Source organism: Syngnathus leptorhynchus, chromosome 15 (genome assembly GCF_054491065.1).
Source record: "Syngnathus leptorhynchus isolate UIUO chromosome 15, UIUO_Slep, whole genome shotgun sequence".
Lineage (NCBI taxonomy): Eukaryota > Metazoa > Chordata > Actinopteri > Syngnathiformes > Syngnathidae > Syngnathus > Syngnathus leptorhynchus.
Window position 1 is genome coordinate 4,842,194 of NC_141209.1, and position 16,934 is coordinate 4,859,127.

Genomic DNA, 16,934 nt, shown 5'->3' on the forward strand with positions numbered 1-16,934 from the left:
TAAAGTGCCACACCCGCCCAGCCCCCCACTTTCTGATTGGCTGTTTGATCCGTGACGTCACACGGACACTCCATTAGGTACACCGCCATTTTCAGGTGTACCTAATCACAGGCCACTTCATTAGGGAAAAATCATGGTCAAAAGTTAACAAAAAGTGAAAAGTGCCACACCCAAACAACCCCCCACTTTCTGATTGGCTGGTTGATCTGTGACGTCACTCGACACAGGTGTACCTAATTACAGGTCATTAGGGAAAAAGTTTAACTGAAAGGTAAAAGTGCCACACCCGCCCTCACCCCCACTTTCTGATTGGCTGTTGATCTATGACGTCACTCGGACACTCCATTAGGCACACCGCCATTTTCAAGTGTACCTAATCACAGGCCACTTCATTAGGGAAAAATCATGGCCAAAGTTTAAGTGAAAGTGAAAAGTGCCACACCCGCCCAGCCCCCCACTTTCTGATTGGCTGTTTGATCCGTGACGTCACACGGACACTCCATTAGGTACACCGCCATTTTCAGGTGTACCTAATAACAGGCCACTTCATTAGGGAAAAACCATGGTCAAAACTAAAATGAAAGTGAAAAGTGCCACACCCAAACAACCCCCCACTTTCTGATTGGCTGGTTGATCTGTGACGTCACATGTACACAGGTGTACCTAATCACTTCATTAGGGAAAAAGTTTAAGTGAAAGTGAAAAGTGCCACACCCGCCCAGCCCCCCACTTTCTGATTGGCTGTTTGATCCGTGACGTCACACGGACACTCCATTAGGTACACCGCCATTTTCAGGTGTTCCTAATTCATTAGGGAAAAATTAATTTCCCTAATGTGGCAAAATTATGGTCAAGTGCCACACCCGCCCTCACCCCCACTTTCTGATTGGCTGTTTGATCTGTGACGTCATATGGACACTCTATTAGGTACACCGTCATTTTCAGCTTCGTTCGCAAAAATTCATGAGTGATGCCAGCCGACACACGTTATGCCGACATTGATGTTTTAATTTTGTATTTGTTGGATTTTAGTTGGTGTTATGAAGGAAAGACATGAACTTGTTTGGGTGTTGCAGAAATGTCCAAAACTGTAGTGTTGCCTTGAATGAATTTTTACATCCAGCTTTTTGTTTATTTAACGAGAACGTCGCTGACAATGCGAGTGCAACAATCCAAACTCCCGCAAAGACACTTTGAGCTACCGTAACATTGACCGACCATTCCATTGTGCACATTCTTCTGAGCTAACTTTGCATATTTCCATAGAAACAACCTTCAAAGTTTAATTTATGCACCCCTCCCTCACTTTGCGACCATCATCAGCATCATCTTGTACACAGAGAATAGGATTCATCATGGAAACAAACCACTGTTATAAATGCACCACCATTTTTTTTTCCTGTTTAACCAAATAAAAGAATTGATAGAGATTAAGGGTTCATGCATAACTGGGAGGGCCACAAACATAGGGAGGAAAAGCTACCATGTTGTTTGGCCATTTCCTTTTTTTTTTTTTTTCAAACCGCTACCAGGGATGGGGAACCTGGGACCATTCCAGAAAAAAAGGACTTGTACATAATACAGCAGTGGAAGCCAATTTCCTTTAGTCATGTGAGATTTGGTAGGCATGTGTAAAGCCAGAAAAAGACTTGAGAACACATTTCTGCCATTTTGGTCCTAAAGATTTTTTGTCCCACTGCTACCAAATTTGAGCCTGTTTGTTCGGATAAAATGTTCTGGTGGTTCCTCATCCCTGAGTGATTTTTATCAGGCGGATGGCCGCTCAGTGGTGTGGCCTCGGTGGTGTAGCAGAAGGTGAATTTCAGTGGCTACTTGTCTGCAGGAAGAAAAGGTCAGACGCATGACCCCCGGTATGAACATGGCAATCAAAACATCAGCTCAGCAACATTTTTGCCAACTTTGTGCTTGTTTCCAACAAATAGTCTGGGATCAAATGAACAGAAGTATAAAAGGCTGACAAGTAGGATGCGTAAGTTTCCGTTTGTCCTTTCCGAAATACTCACGGTCGACGACATCGGCACAGAATTTTAAATAATACAACAGTACAAACTTAGAAAACCCAAAATATTTTTCTTTTAAAGACGGAACAAAAGAAAACGTGGCAACACTGGGCGGTCTGAGTCGAGAAGCGCACGCACGCACAACCACAACACCGAAGTCGCCACGACAGTTCATCTTGTCTTCCTCTCCTCGAGTGCGTCTCGCTCTTTTCAGTACACTTTGCTGTCCGGCAGACTCAAATGTTGGCACAACGTCTCTGTGACGCGACTTCACAGAAACATTGAGAGAACATTCTAGGTGTTCTCCTAGCGGCTCCACCTGTGTCCATCCGACGTCCTCCTTGTCGTCTTTCTCCGGCTTCTCCTGCTCTCCTTCTGAATGTTGCTCAGCTGGGATTAAGATGTGCTGATCCGACCTATTTCTTGTCTGATGGCTGACAAAAGCAATGAGGAAAAAAAAAAAAGATACTTCGCATAACTTATATTGCATTGCAGCTTTTCAAGCTGAGGTTGAAAACAGCTTACCATGAATTATTTCATCCTTGACTTTATGCAATTCGCGTACAACTTCATCCAAAATCTCCTATGAGATAAAAAAAAAAAAAAAAAATCGAAGTTAACAGACAAAAGGACGGCTGAGCGTTGGACTCGATTAGATCGAAGCATAAAGGAACCTGTTTCATCCTGTCAAATTCTGTGTCGGATTCACTGGTGCTGCCAACGGGTCTCACTCTGCAATACGAGAAGAAACAAATCAGCTCTGGCCTGTTAACATTTTTTTTTTCCTCTTCGCACCTTGACACCAAGGAGGACTTCTCTGAGGAATTGGATCTCTCCCACGGCTTCTTCACAGCATCTAACGAGGAGCAAATGGTTGGTCCACGCCAAAATAACTCCACTAAAACTGTTCTGAAAACCAAGCTTTTGAATTGTGGTTGAAATACCTGTAGAGTTCTGACCAGGCCCGCGACTACCAGAGTCGTCCTTCAGGTGAGGAAAAAAATGTTGCATCATCATTTTGCAGCCTTTTTGACCAGTCATCGAGCACGACAAGAAGGATGAAAATGAGGACTTACCTCATCAGGTTTCTCAGAAGCTTTCCGCCTAAGAGAACCATGACATTATTAAGTAAGGAGAATTTTCTGCATGCTCATCACATTTGATTCTTGTTTTACCTGCGAGCTAATAAGGCATTCATCTCCTGCATGAGACCCTCTCCGCCACCTCCGCTCCCACCGCTAGATCGGTTGGAGTCACTTCTGCCGCTCGATCCCGGCGGACTGCTCTCGTCCTGCAGCACACAAGCGGACGGGCGGGCGGGCCTTTTGTTGACTTTCTATTTATTGCCCTCGCAAAGCACACACAATCACAGAGGCGCTCTCACGCCTCGTTGGATTTTACAGCTTGTGTGGAGTCTTAGTTGTATTGATTGTTCTGGATTCATTGGCTACATTTTTATTCTGCATTCATTGGATGACAAAACCCTTAAAATATTGTTGTTGATTTCAAAAAAAAAAGAAAAGATTTGATGGTTTCCAAGGACGCTCACCCTTTGAACCTTACGAAGCTTTGCCCCTGCCAGCGCGGCCGCCAGCCCCGAGGGCTGCTGCTGCATCCCAGGGGGACCCCCAGGAGGTCCTCCGCCGGTGGGCAGAGGAGGGGGCATGGGCGGGGGCACCGCCATCGGGGGCGGTGGACCCGGCGGCGGCGGAGGGGCCGGCGGGCCGGCCATGGGCGGCGGGACCCCGGCCGAGGGCGGGGCCACGGACAACATAGCGGGATGACCTGCGGAAACGGGGGCGCCTGCGAGGGAGGGGCACAGTTAGAGCTCGGTTAATGGCGGCGACCCCCCTGGAAGCTTGACTCAAGGGTCCTGGACCATCAAATTGGAGGTGAGCGGTTTGACTTTCATCTTTAACTGAAATTACATTTTAAAGAAGCAATGCAAATTGATTCATTGTTTCCCACTCATATAAAATGAAATTACAAACTTCAATATGAATATCAGGACAATCCAAATTCAATCAGATTCAGTGTATATGAGCTCTACCAGATCATACTCTAATAAATAAATGTCAAATATTTTCGAGTGGACAGAAAACTGAAAAACAAGCATAGAGGGGCAACTAAAAAAATCATACGTACCTACATGGCATTAAATCATCTTTAACAGTGAGGAAATGCGACTATTTGTTCCATGAAATGCTATTAACTTTAGTCCCAATGGTCTCTCTCTTCATTTCACTACATTTCTCTGGGCTCCAGTACATGGAGATAGATGCATGTTAGATATTGTGTCCAATCAGATTTCAGGCCCTATGCTTTGCCAAACCAATGTAATTTATCTGCCTAAAGGCCCTTCACAATGAAGAATAACTTTTCTTAACCTTTCAAATTCACCTGACGGGGCCAGCAAAAATATTGTCGGCATTTGTCTAACCCTTTTCTCATAAAGACGAAACCTGGTCCTTCTCTCCTCTTCATACTTACTGCTGTTGGTCATGGGGACGTGCTGGGGGACGGGGGAGGGGGTCTCCTTGGGCGAGCCCCCGTCATTGTAAGAGGTGGGCGAGTTGCTGAGGGGCTGGCCCTGCTGGTGGTGCGCCTGCTGCTGAGGGTGGAAGGTGGACGGGTACTGGTGATTGGGGGCGAGGCCTGCGGGCGGCTGGCCCATGAGGGGGGGCAGGGGCACGGCCTCGCAGTACTGCGGGGTGAGCGGCAGCTGGTGGGAGTGGGAAGCGTAGGAGTCGTCCGCTTGGCCGTTGGCGTGAGGGTGGGGTTGGTGCTGGGGGTACTGGGCGCTGGGCTCCAGCGGCGGGGGCTTCATCCTCATGTTCGGGAGGGGGTGCGCCACGGGGAGGGCGGGCTGCGGCGGCGGCGGCAACCCCTGCCTGGCGGGCACGGCCATTATGATCGGAGGGGAGGCGGAGGGCGGGCACTGGGCGTACATTTGCTGCAATTGAGAGGCCGACCAAGTGCCGTGTTTGGGGGGGAGCGTGATGTCTTGGTGGTGCAGGTGAGCGTGGCGCGCGGCGGTGGGTGGAGACAGGGGGATCTGACGGACCTGCCGGCCCATCGTGGTCACACCTGCTTGGACGGGTGAGAAGGCGGAGGCCAGCGAGGTGGAAAGCTGGGAGGAAAGCTGGGACTTGTCCCTGGCCGCCCCCGCCTCCTTTTCTTGGGAGGGAGAGGAGGAGGCGGAGGGAGGGGAAGAGGAGGCCACACGCACATAGGAAGGGGGCAGTGTGCTAGCTCTGAACTGTCTGTACTCGGGCGGAGTGTCGGGGTGGGCTGGGGGTGCGCACACTTTGTATTGGAGAGTGGAAACGACTGTGAGGGGCAGCGGGGAAGGGAGGGGGGGGGGAGAGGAGAGACAGAAGGAGATGCGGACGAAGGAGGGCGACAAACAAAGGAAAACAGAAAAGAGAAAAAACGTGAGAAGAATGAAAAGCAACCAAGCCGAGATGAAAAGATAAAAAATCAGGAGCATAATTCAAAAAACTGATAACCGCAAATAAAGACTCAAAATATCAAGCAGCAGAATGCAACATGACCAGAAAAGCATATGACATTTCCCCCCCAACAGCAGCTGGAAGAAAGAGATGGCAGCAGAGCATGTTGCAGGGGCTTGGTGAGGGGTGGGGGGGTCAAGGGTTAAGGGGTTCAGGGAGGGGTGGGTCACCCATATCATCGAGTGGGACCGAGGGGATGTTGAAGTCTGCAGAAAGACTTGAACATGTGTGTGTGCACATGGAGAAAAGGGCAACGTGGGAATGTGTTAGTCGGAGGGAACGGGAAGTACTGGAGAGTGCTGGCTAGTCATGATGTCATCACCGCTTACGTTTACTCTGCCTGGCAACAACACACTGATAGCAAAAAAAAGACAAAGACGAGCAAACACGCGCCTGCTCCGAGTTCTCGTGTGGCTTTTAAATGCTAGCGGGACATTGAGCCACCCCGGTTGCCGTGGCAGCCGCCCGGCCGGCGTGGGCGTATTTGTCGAAGGCTCACCTGATCCCGACGTCCGTCGCTCCCTCTCCTTGTGCGCCTGCATCTGATGTTGCTCCATCATCCTTTCAAGAGCAACCATGTGGCTTCAGTGTCAACACTTAACTCGGACTGGCGCTCTTTTATTGCACTTTAGATACGCGTATAAAATTGAATGAGGTCCAATACAAAAGTCACATGAGTGACAGTAAGTACCTCCTCTGGGCCTCGTTTTCCTCTGAAGAGGGTCCATTTTGGCGCTGGACAACTGGACCTGAGAGATAGAAAAGTGGGATATGTGAGTGATCACGTATGAAGAAACCCACAAATGTACATTTTGTCCAATTTGAGATTTCAGGTCTGGCACTGTTTGTCACAAGCATAACATGAAATAACCACAAAAGCACACAAGCGCAGCTAACGCGCTAAGATTTAAGCGATGAGCGAGACTTGACCACAGTCAAGCGTAAACACCCGTCTCCTGCGTCACGCCGACGCTTTGTTTATGGCAGCCGGCACAGTCGGCGGCACAAGCCAGGCGTGGAGGTGAATGCAAAACCTGCACGTGTTAATGAAGACAATTATCGCCCTAAGCGAAGTGCGCCCATGCGTACGTGTTTGCTGACACCAAAAGGTGGCGGGCTGTTGCCATGGTGAAGGTCAAGGAAGCTCCCATAGGGAATTGAGGAGGGCTTGAGCAGGCTTGTTTTAAATGAACATTCGGAGTGAGGGGGAACTCATGTGATGAAATTATAAATAACACAATTTCTTTGGGGTTTTTTTTTTTTCACGACATCTGAAATGATTATTTTCCTGATGACTCAGCAGCAGCGACTAACAGATACGGCACACTTCAATGGCCCCAATAAAGGAAGGCCAGAACATGATGTCCCCATAAGTGATATTTTAACCACCATTTGAGTCACAAGGGCAGTCTGGCTTGATATGGCAGTTCAACACATTCTTTTACACGACCACCCCCCCTCCCATTTTAAATAACTCGTAACTGGAGCGGCTCAAAGGCTGTTAAATGCACAGCGGGTGACTCCACAAGTACACCCGACTAAATATATGTACTATATAAAACCCACAGACAGCTTAAAGTGTCTCACAGTGAGCTTTAGAAATAAAAATACATCTACAGTCAGGGCTGTGTCTCACTCGTCATTAAAATAATCCACCACTAGAGGGTAGTACAGCTCACGTAAGACAGGGTTCAACATCTGCATGTCAGAGAGTATTAAAAGGGGGGGGGGGGGGGGGGATCCTGGTGCGGTTTAACCCTTGTATGTGAAATTATAAAAGTAGGGCGTTTGCAACGTGCACGCTCAAATTCCAGCAGCCGTTCCACAAGACTGCCTTTCCAACATCAACAAAAGGACACCAAAAAGACACATAAATCTTCCGTTTGGCTTTGGAGACCAGCTATCAAATGTCAGGATAACATTCAGCAAATATCTGAAATAGTCTAACACGCGGCCAAGAGGTCAAAAGAATGGCTTTTACCTCCGCTGTCAGGCGAGCTGAGAACGTTAAGGGCGAACAGCATGGCGTTGGAGAAGGTGGTGGCCTCCTCCTTGCTGGCAAAGTTGAGCCCGTAGACTTGGCGAGCGTCACGCCATTGATGGAAGGTGGGCGTGGCCTGATTGTACTTCAGGCCCTTGACGATGGAGTAGTTGATCACCACCTTCATGCACAGAAATGAGAAATTAGAGACTGACGACGCGGACCTTGATCATGCATACTCACCTGCTGGTCCTGCAGCTTGACACCCACCACCCTGAAGGTGTTGTTGGCAGTGTTGTGGTAGATGTTGATGCGACTGAAGCCCTGCTGGCCCGGCTTGATGGGCACCCACTTCTTACTGGCGTCGTCGTAGACCATCACAGAGGCCCGAGCCTGGCAGATGCTCTGCTCACTGTAACGAGAGGTGGCAGGGTTTCTTTAGTGAAGGAACGAGAGGGACAATTGAAAACGGAACACGGATTTGGATAAGATTAACCATTTTTATCAGATAAGATAACCATGCGTCTCAAAGTGTGTGGCGCACGGGCTCCCTCTAGTGGTGAATACATTAATCATTATAAAGTTTTTTTTTCCAAAAGATTTCCATTTTCCTGTCATCATGCACAATGTTAATGTTTAAAATTGTGCAAAATGTGACAAGTCAGTCGCACAAAATAATTTTTAATATACAAAAACAAAAGTTTTTATCTTGAATACTTGAGCTTACTACGCTACTGTATTTAAATGTTGATCAAATACTGGCCGAAGGATGACAAATGCAACATATATTTCACTTTTTACTATGACGCACGAATAACACTTCATATTCTAATGGTGTAATTGTGCACAAATGCAATAAAAGCGAGACTTTAGTGTGGTTAGTTTCCTTTCCATCAGTAATAAACAGCAATGTGATGTCTGACATCAAACAAATGAAGAAGACGGTGGGTTTGGGGGGGGGGGTTGTTACTTTAAAAAGCTGCAAACCTCAAAACTAAAAACTAACATCACCCTTCTGTTCTTTGGTGCGGTGAACATCACTGCAGTGGAAGAGGGCGTCATACGTGTGTGTGTGTGTGCGTGCGTGTGTGTGTGTGTGTGTGTGTCTCTGGTAATGATATGGTTTGTTAGAATCACTGAGAACACATTGCTAGTTTTGGACACGCACTAAAAGAGCTAAAGGGGAACATGAAAAACAACAATGTAAAAGAGATCATTGTATTTTGTATCCAAACATTAGTGCAACAGTGGAGAGACCTGAGGAGGCAAATCCCGTGTCTCCCAAAATACTTTGTAGCAAAAGGTGGGTGTTACTAGTTGATATTTAAATGTCACTGTTGTCTTCGGGCAACAAACCCATGAGAATAAAGAATGATTGTTAGCATCCTCAGAAAAAAAAATGTCGGACTTCCTTGAAGAGCGACTTCCACTGTAATAGATACTCTGTCTCAGTTAATTATAGGACACGTAGCGTACATAAGTGCCTCTTCGCCATTACATGCATCGCTTTTCCCTTAAAAAAAAAATATCCGGTAGTAACTGTGATTACCTCAGTTCACAGACGCTGTTGCCAAGCTTTGCTTTTCTTGGCCTTCACACCTTCAGGACATTAATGTGAGCGGCTTTACAAACGGGGTTACACACATAGACAGGAATGATAGAAGACGATCACCACTTCAAGTTCCTTATCTATTATTAAATTATATTTTATAATAAAATTCATGAAATTGATTCCAAATTAAAATTATATACTGTACCGTCAACAATATTCTCAGTCTTTGGTCACATGCCTTTTTTTTTTTTGCATTCCCCGCAGAAATATTTTTGAGAAATCAACGAGCACAGAATGTGGTTGTGGTGGCTTTTTGCTCAACACCAATAGTGACCAGAATGAACTGGGCTACTTTGCCCTCCGAGCCAACGCCCTCTGGGAATAAACTGCTCAGCTAGAAGGCAACTCAGGCGGACCTTTAAAAGAGTATTTAGCAAGTCACTAAGAGAAAGTGATACGATTCATCTGTTTCCATCGATTGATCGTTCAATACAAAAAGAAAGCACTAGTCAGCCAATAAACGAGAGCTTCCATAAACAAATCGAGCAAACCTCGTTGACATCATGTTTACAGATACACGCTAATCTCTTCACACTCTCTCGTGTTTAGAGAGCAAACAGTTGAGGGGGGGGGGGGGGACGGTGACAGTCCCACTTGTGTGTGTGATGGATCTTCTTACAAAAGCAGCAACTATTTCTGGAGTAGCTAGCAAAGGAATGGACTGATGCTTTCATTTCTCCTTTTGGACTTTAAGGGCGTCTCGGTAGGCAAGTCACAAATAAAGCGGCATTCCGGTGTAGTCGCAGCGTCTAATTTCACTGGTAAACATCTCTGACATGCTGATACTTTGAAAGTGAAGTTAGTGAAGACAAGAAGGTCTTTGCTAACATGCTAGTCGCATTTGGGCCGCGAGGTGTCGAGAGTACACGTGCGTGATGGATGACGAAGATGCATCATCGTCGAAAGGTCGTGGCGTTGCTCAAATGCCACTCAGTGACTCTCAATTAATAGGATGAATCAAGAGTTTGGGACTGAAAATTACGTTTGCTAGCATAGCATTATGTACACCTGTGCTAAGCGCCCACCGATTCATTTTTAATTGTGCTTGTCCTTATTAAGGTTGTAGATTTACGGCGGCAGCCAGTGGCGGAGTTACAGGGGGGGAGTGTGGGGGCATTGTTCCCCCCCTAAAATATCTCAAGACTAGGCCTGATGATTTACTTTTGAATTGAATTTACTCCGATAATCTTTCCCAGAAAGTCATGGTTAAGTATCCCATTTTGTTTTTCTCAGAAAAAAAAAAAAAGAATATAATATATTGCTTTAATTATTCATACAGTGCACGGAGGCTTGCAACTTTAAATATGCATAAGTTCCTCCTAACTGCCTGGGGAGAAAGAAAAAACAGGAATACAGCACAGTTTGTATCCTGAACCTCGTGACAAATCTGATGAGCACAAAAATGCATCCTTTTAACTGCGTGGAAGTAAACAGGCATCATGAACAAGGCTGAAAGAACACGGGCAGACGAAGAGCGAACAAGAAAATGTCAGCGAGGAGATAAATAAAAACAAAAACAAAGCAATGACACAAAGCCTTCTGCCACACTGAGCGCTTTCCTTGTGTCAAACAAGCCTCGGGTAAGGAAAAGGAGGCCACCATGCCAGGCGGCCTTTTAAATAAAGCAAAGCTTGCACACATTTGTGACGCCTTTCTCCATCGACACTAAGAAATATGAGCTGGAGTGATGGGAGACTTTACAATTAATTCTTCCAGCCGACAGCTACATTATTAATTATAATTAATAACCTTCAATAAATCATAACCTCTGGTAGTCAGCTGGGAGCAATGACAGCATCCGGGGGAAACTTCCTGGTCGGCGCGGGAGGTAATTAGGCGCTGTAATGTATCCAGCCAGCCTGCTTCTGAATTTAGCACAGATACACACTGGTGAGTAAGGTAAAGAAAACAAATGTGTGTGTGTGTTACATTTGACAAAAAAAAAATGGAGGTCTATCTGACGGGCAGGATTAGAGACGGCGTGCAGCAGGCCGATCACTGCAGTCTTAAATCTAAATTAACCAACACTTAACTCTCAAACAAGACCTTTAATCTGCTCAAGGGGGGAAAGTAGTAAAACTAAAAACAGCACACGCCGACATTTTTTTTTTTTCCTACAGAGGAATCAATGTCAAATCTGCACCTTTGTAATAGAACAAATGATGCGCTTGTTGAAAACAAACAGCAAAACGATTCCATTGTTTTACTATACAAACATGGAAAGAATGTTCATTTAAGCATTTCTATTTTTAGACTTTGCAGCCCATCCCCTGCTAATGTAACAAGATCACGTCGAGGATGTTTCATCCACCGTTGCAACGTATACGGACGACATTAATGTATCACATTGAGCTTCATCATGTTGTAATCTAGATTTTGTCACCAAATCCGCTCAAGTCCCTGGTGATGACCAGGTAGCGACCTCTGAGCTCCGTTGTAGTGTTTCTATCTAAGTGCTGAAACATATAAAGGGCACTTTAACCCTGCGGAACGGCTTGCAACTAAGCCCTCTCGTGTGTGTGTGTGTGTGAGCAGAGTAGTGAGGCCTTAATGGCATTAATGCTAACATTAATGTGCTTATGTTCTTAGCTAAATGTCCCCCAGTGTGGTTGAATGTGGAAAAGCTCAGGCAGTTATCTGTTTGCAATACTCCTACACTTACACAAGTTAGGAAAAAAAAGAAAAAAATCACAAACGGCACAGTTATTCAGTGCGTGACCTACATAACATTTTTTTCTTGTCTCTGTGATTTGCATGGATCGCAATTACATCCCCCCCCATTCTGTGTATTGTGACTACGACGGATGCTGGAGGAAGAAACGGCAGATAAAGCCAAGGCGCTAGTGACGCTAGAGCTGGAAGTCGTGCCCGCGTGTGAAATAAACATGGCTTGCTCGAGTGTTTGGGATAAAGAAGATGCTTGGTGCAGTGGCTCCATTAGTCAGGCTGGATTCTACGGGGACAAAAAGGCAACGTGACATGACGGGGGAAAAAAAAACAACACAATATAAAGCCATCGCAAAATCAAACTAGATGACAAAATGATAGTTTTGTAAGAATGCCCGACGCCGACACAGTAGCTAATCCGAAATAACCTCAATTCTTTGTCTAAACAACAGATTAAGATTAGTATTTCAGATCTGATTAAATTCAACAAGAAAAGATTTGCCTTCTGTGCCTTTGTCCGATCACAATACTTCTCTTTGGGCACAATGGGTTTTTATTTTTGCCTGAAAACTACAAAATATCTGAATAGTAGCAAAATGTCTAGGTGTCTTCACTTCAATCACAGTGAGTGGCACCAACCTGCAAGAAATGTGCTTGTAAAAGAGCCCGGAGTCACTGACGCTTTGAGGGAGGCCGTAACGTAGCACCCGCACCCGTTGGATGTCCATTTTGGTCAACAACTGTATGGAATATAACCTCAGCGCTGGTCGGACTCCACTAAAAATCACATGCTAATCCTCCGCTAGCCATCCGGCAACGTAAATGAAAAAAAAAAAGACTCGACTTCCAAGTCCAAGTGATGCGACGAGGTTGATGAATGTCCACCCGGCGATGGATGAAGTCATTGACTGGCCTGATGTCGCTCTCCAAACAGATGACCGTGTGTGTCATTGAAACTCCGTGTTATTGTCATTGTGTTAACCCGGGGGGAGATTACCTAATATCTATCTCAAACAGCTCCTAATGCCAACCCCCCTCGCATCCACACGAGCATTTCAATTGCGGTTATTTTTTTTTTTTAAGAGGATGGCAGATGGACGCTGGGAATCACAGAGGAAACTCATGGTAGGATAATACCACAATATTTTGCCAATGGAATTATGCCCAATGCCGCAATTATGCCCCACCCCACCCAAAAAAAGGAAAGTGTTAAATTTTGGGACAAATTCAGCAACCATTGTTGCCACAATTAAGATCATTCCAAATGAGCTGTTATTGACTAGCATGACCTGAACCTCAGAGGTCAGCCAAAGCCGAGAGAAGCAGCGTGCTAATTTGTCCATTAACATGCAACGGTCATTGATTACCCCTCAAACTCAATCAAGGTCTTACATTTGCTGGGCAATGATCAATACATTTAAGAACTTTTCCAACCACTCTAGTGACCCCCCCCCCCAAAGAAAAAGTGCAACTAGTAACAATAGCAACAGTGTAGGATTCCGACTGCCTTCTATAAATACATTCAATTAATAAAGAATCAAGAATAACATGTTAGGTGGCCTTCGACTAAGCATTCGAGTTTGTCACATGACCTCTTTGGAAAATCATTAGCCTGCCTTATCCCAATAAAGAATATAAACACCACTCAGCATTATATACGATGTTGTATGGGGGGGGAAAGTGGGTGACCATGTCACCATGGCAACACTATTTTCATTACTACAGTCCACTGTTCCGGTAAAATAACTACAAATCCTCACTTTAATGGTGTAGACACAACACACACAATGACTCATCCCAGCATGTTAAGCCGAATATTGACCATTCCTTTGACAGTGAATGATTGTTATGGATACATTCAATGTATAGACACAAGCAACCCTCCCCCACTCTCCACTTCACCTTCCTCAACATACTAATCCTGATCCTCAAAGAGAGGCTGCTTCTATTCCGGGAAGAAAATACTTCCTAGAACCAAACATAGTGAGAACATGCACATATTTTGCTTTTGTGGGTTGGTTTTAAGTAGTAACCCTAAGGCTCCATTTTTTTTTTCTTCTTCTTCCCTGAATAAAAAAAAAAAAATGTTGCCAGATTTGACAGGAGATTACTAGAATGCACAAAAACAAATTGGGAATAATGTCATGGCGTCCCACACATCTGTGTCTGGAGCATCAAGCAATCACGTGGTCATTTGCCAAGGTCTCGATATCAAGCCGTCATCTGGCTCCGTAGTCCCACTCATGAGCGATTAAGCGCTTTCTATCCCGCGCTTCCTGTACTGACTTTCTCACACTCGCATGCAACTCAGATGGGAGAGATCCCGCCAGGCTCTGCGAACAGCTGACGGGAGGGTAAGTCATTCCCTCTACTCGGGGAAAAGACTGAGGCAATAAAACAAAATGGAGCTTGGCTGGAGAAAAGAAACACAGATTGAAAAAAAAAAAAAAAAAAGGCAAGGAAACAAGCAGGATTTTTTTTTTTTTCCAATCCGTGGCTGGAGAGCAAGGGAATTGCATCCAGGGAACATTTTGCGGTCACGCAGCTTGAAGAGGAGCCAACGGACGCATTCCAAAGCCATCTTCTATCACACTTACACAACAAAACACAAATAAGGTTGCCCTACCCGAAATCATCCAAGGAATACATGTTTCCGGCCAGCCGGTCCTTCGGGGCAAAGAATGCAGGGAGGTGTGAAGGAGGAGATTACGGAGGAGCGTCTGAGGTGCTAATCTGAGAAGAGAGAGCGTCACGCATGCTGCCGGCGTCAAAGCTTCCCTCCTTCACATCCTCGAAAAAGCCGAGTGAGCCAGAGACGCTGTTAAGAGGACCGTTGTGACTGACGAGAGGAAGGGAATGCAAGACAGAGTGAGAGAGCGAGTGAGAGAGAGAGGGAAGGCAACACGTGCCCGGCAAAGACCAGTCATCTCGTTCCATTGGTTTGCGAGGAACGCTGACTTTCTGCTTCCATGTTTTTTTTTTTTGGTTTCCTTTTAAATGTTGTGACAATGGGTCCCTGCCGGAGATGAGGAACACACACAGTAAAGTTGCTAAATACAGCAAATAAATCACAACAGTGTGTTTTTGTGAATTAGCTCCTCTCTGTTAGCAATCCTGTTGTTAGCAGACGTCCAACGATTAATCGACAACTAGTCTTCTAATCATCGATTCGATTTTTTTTTCTCATTTGGATTCTGGTTTCCAACTTCTCTGCAGTAAAGATTGTCAATTTTTTGTAGTTTGTCATGTCATGAATCGAATTGCAGGAATTATCATAGAGCTTCAAATCAATAACACGCCATTTTGAACTTTGACTGAACCTGTCGATGAAATGACAGGAGGATCAACGCAGGTGTACTTTGTTGCATCCGAAGACGAGACTCACGAGTCAGCGTTTTTACATCCCGCTAGTACTTCCACCTTTTCCGATCGTGACTCACCGCAACGGTCAGTCTGCATTAACGGGACAGGACGGGCGCATCTCATTTTGCGCCCGTTTCCAAACTAAACTCAAAACACAAGCCGAATGAAAGCAGCCAAGAACAGAGAAGCACAACCACACCATAAAAGCACTCTACCTAAAAATAACTAATGCACGGACACTCGCATTAATGCTACAAAGGAAGCAGTCATGTCGAAAAAACAACTTGAATGGCTTTTCTTTCCACTTTTTACAACTCAACCATCACGCTGCCTCTCTTTAACCGAGCAGTGTAAAAACCAGCTAAAAAAAGCTCCAAATCTGAGCTGCTCCGTTGAACTTGAAGCAGTCAAGCGAACATTTGCGCCTGTACACACACCCACAAGAGTTCAACTACAGGCGGGAGGCTCATATACTGGAAATAGAAGTTCCATGAAGTCGAGCTGGAGGTTTTGGGGGCCCCTGCAAATTTAGATGATGGAGGCAGACGAGGAGATGAGCTTTGGTAAATGTGTGACTGTGTGTCATCGGGAAAGGGGAGGCGAGGGGGCGCTGCCTAACCTGCCTGGCAACCACCAGAATAAACACCTCCTCCTCTTTCTTCTTCTTCTTGGTCTACTTCACTGCATACGTGCTTCTCACTCCCTTTGCAGCCACCACCGTACCACCTGGTGCATAGTCAGTGATGCTGTCGTTGCCATGACTACTTGGGGATTTTTATTTTAAAGCTGGATCTCTAACAATTGGGGTGCGGATCCACCGTGACAATTGGGGGAGACTAAATGAGAGGAAAGAGCCAAAATAGATTGGGGGGGGAGTGGGCGACGAAGACCCCCCCCCCCCCACACACACACACACACACACACACACACACACACATAATCACCATTTGACGATGTGCTGTAGTTCATTAATGTTGATGCAGTAATATATCAAACAAGCTTCTTGTCACAATATATTTGATGCTAAGGCTGAGAATGGAGATGAAGAGTCAATGTTCATTCGTCATGACGCGTCAAATAGGGCGCGTGGGATTAGCTTACCTCATGTCGCCGTCTTTTCTTCACACGACGACGACGAGGAAGCCGATGGAAGTGCTTTCGCCGTTGATATGAACAAAAATATTGTAAAATAAGTCGACCAGGCCTCACGGACGTGGGGAAAAAAAGCGTGCTTTAAGGGGCTATGTGATGAGGCGTGCTACGGCTTCAGGCTGTCTCTCCCATCCGCTTTGTACTCCGGCGTCTCGGCTGCACACGCGCGCCGCGGCGTGTCCTTACATCCATGTTCTTTGTCTGCTATTCTATCCTATTCACTCGGAAGCAGGCTACCGGGTGGGTAACAGTGGTCGTCAGCGGACGCCGCCTCCGTCACGCCATATTTTCTTCCCATTCGGAGTGTTGTTGGTTTGTGAGAGGCGCGAGGCGGAGAGATTTGGCAAGGTTACAATGCGGCGTGCGGAGGTGTCGGCTCAATGCCGCCCACTGGTGGCGTGGACACGCAACTGCAGGCAGGAAATGAGACCGCCCCCTTGCGAATTATGCAGTGGGGTTAACCCCCGCCTATTCGCGATTAACCATTCGCGGATCTTTCCTAACAAAAGTTGAAAAGAAAAGAAAGTAAATTCTACAAGTATATATTGAGTTGCTTTCCATCTGATTAAGTCATCATTGTTTACAAACGTGGAATGAGTTTTTAGCAAGGGTTCACTGCACACTCA

General features: G+C 46.0%; 1 protein-coding gene across 4 annotated transcripts; it reads right to left on the minus strand.

The window, feature by feature from the left end:
• Positions 1–1,110: 1,110 nt before the first annotated feature.
• On the minus strand, positions 1,111–16,868 carry evla (Enah/Vasp-like a). 4 transcript variants are annotated; one of them, XM_085931354.1, is made up of 14 exons: positions 16,258–16,868; positions 7,758–7,926; positions 7,515–7,695; positions 6,225–6,282; positions 6,033–6,094; positions 4,512–5,351; positions 3,571–3,824; positions 3,197–3,312; positions 3,098–3,125; positions 2,966–3,005; positions 2,817–2,877; positions 2,696–2,753; positions 2,547–2,604; positions 1,111–2,455 (listed from the first exon to the last, which is right to left on the minus strand). In XM_085931354.1, the coding sequence occupies exons 1-14, from the start codon at positions 16,260–16,262 to the stop codon at positions 2,418–2,420; spliced, it is 1,968 nt and encodes a 655-aa protein (XP_085787480.1). In that variant the 5' UTR covers positions 16,263–16,868; the 3' UTR covers positions 1,111–2,417. The 4 variants fall into 4 exon arrangements, with proteins under 4 accessions (XP_085787480.1, XP_085787479.1, XP_085787482.1 ...); XM_085931353.1 differs by lacking the exon at positions 16,258–16,868 and adding an exon at positions 14,420–14,989; XM_085931356.1 differs by lacking the exon at positions 16,258–16,868 and adding an exon at positions 12,433–13,173.
• Between the last annotated feature and the right edge of the window lie 66 nt (positions 16,869–16,934).

Excerpts from the sequence above, each read along its gene's own strand:
- evla (XM_085931356.1), bottom strand. The coding sequence starts at position 12,521 with ATGGACATCCAACGGGTGCGGGTGCTACGTTACGGCCTCCCTCAAAGC. Across the intron at positions 5,352-6,032 it reads GCGACGGACGTCGGGATCAG|TCGTTTCCACTCTCCAATAC; the intron begins GTGAGCCTTCGA and ends TGCCCCTCACAG. Across the intron at positions 3,006-3,097 it reads CTTCTGAGAAACCTGATGAG|GACGACTCTGGTAGTCGCGG; the intron begins GTAAGTCCTCAT and ends CCTCACCTGAAG.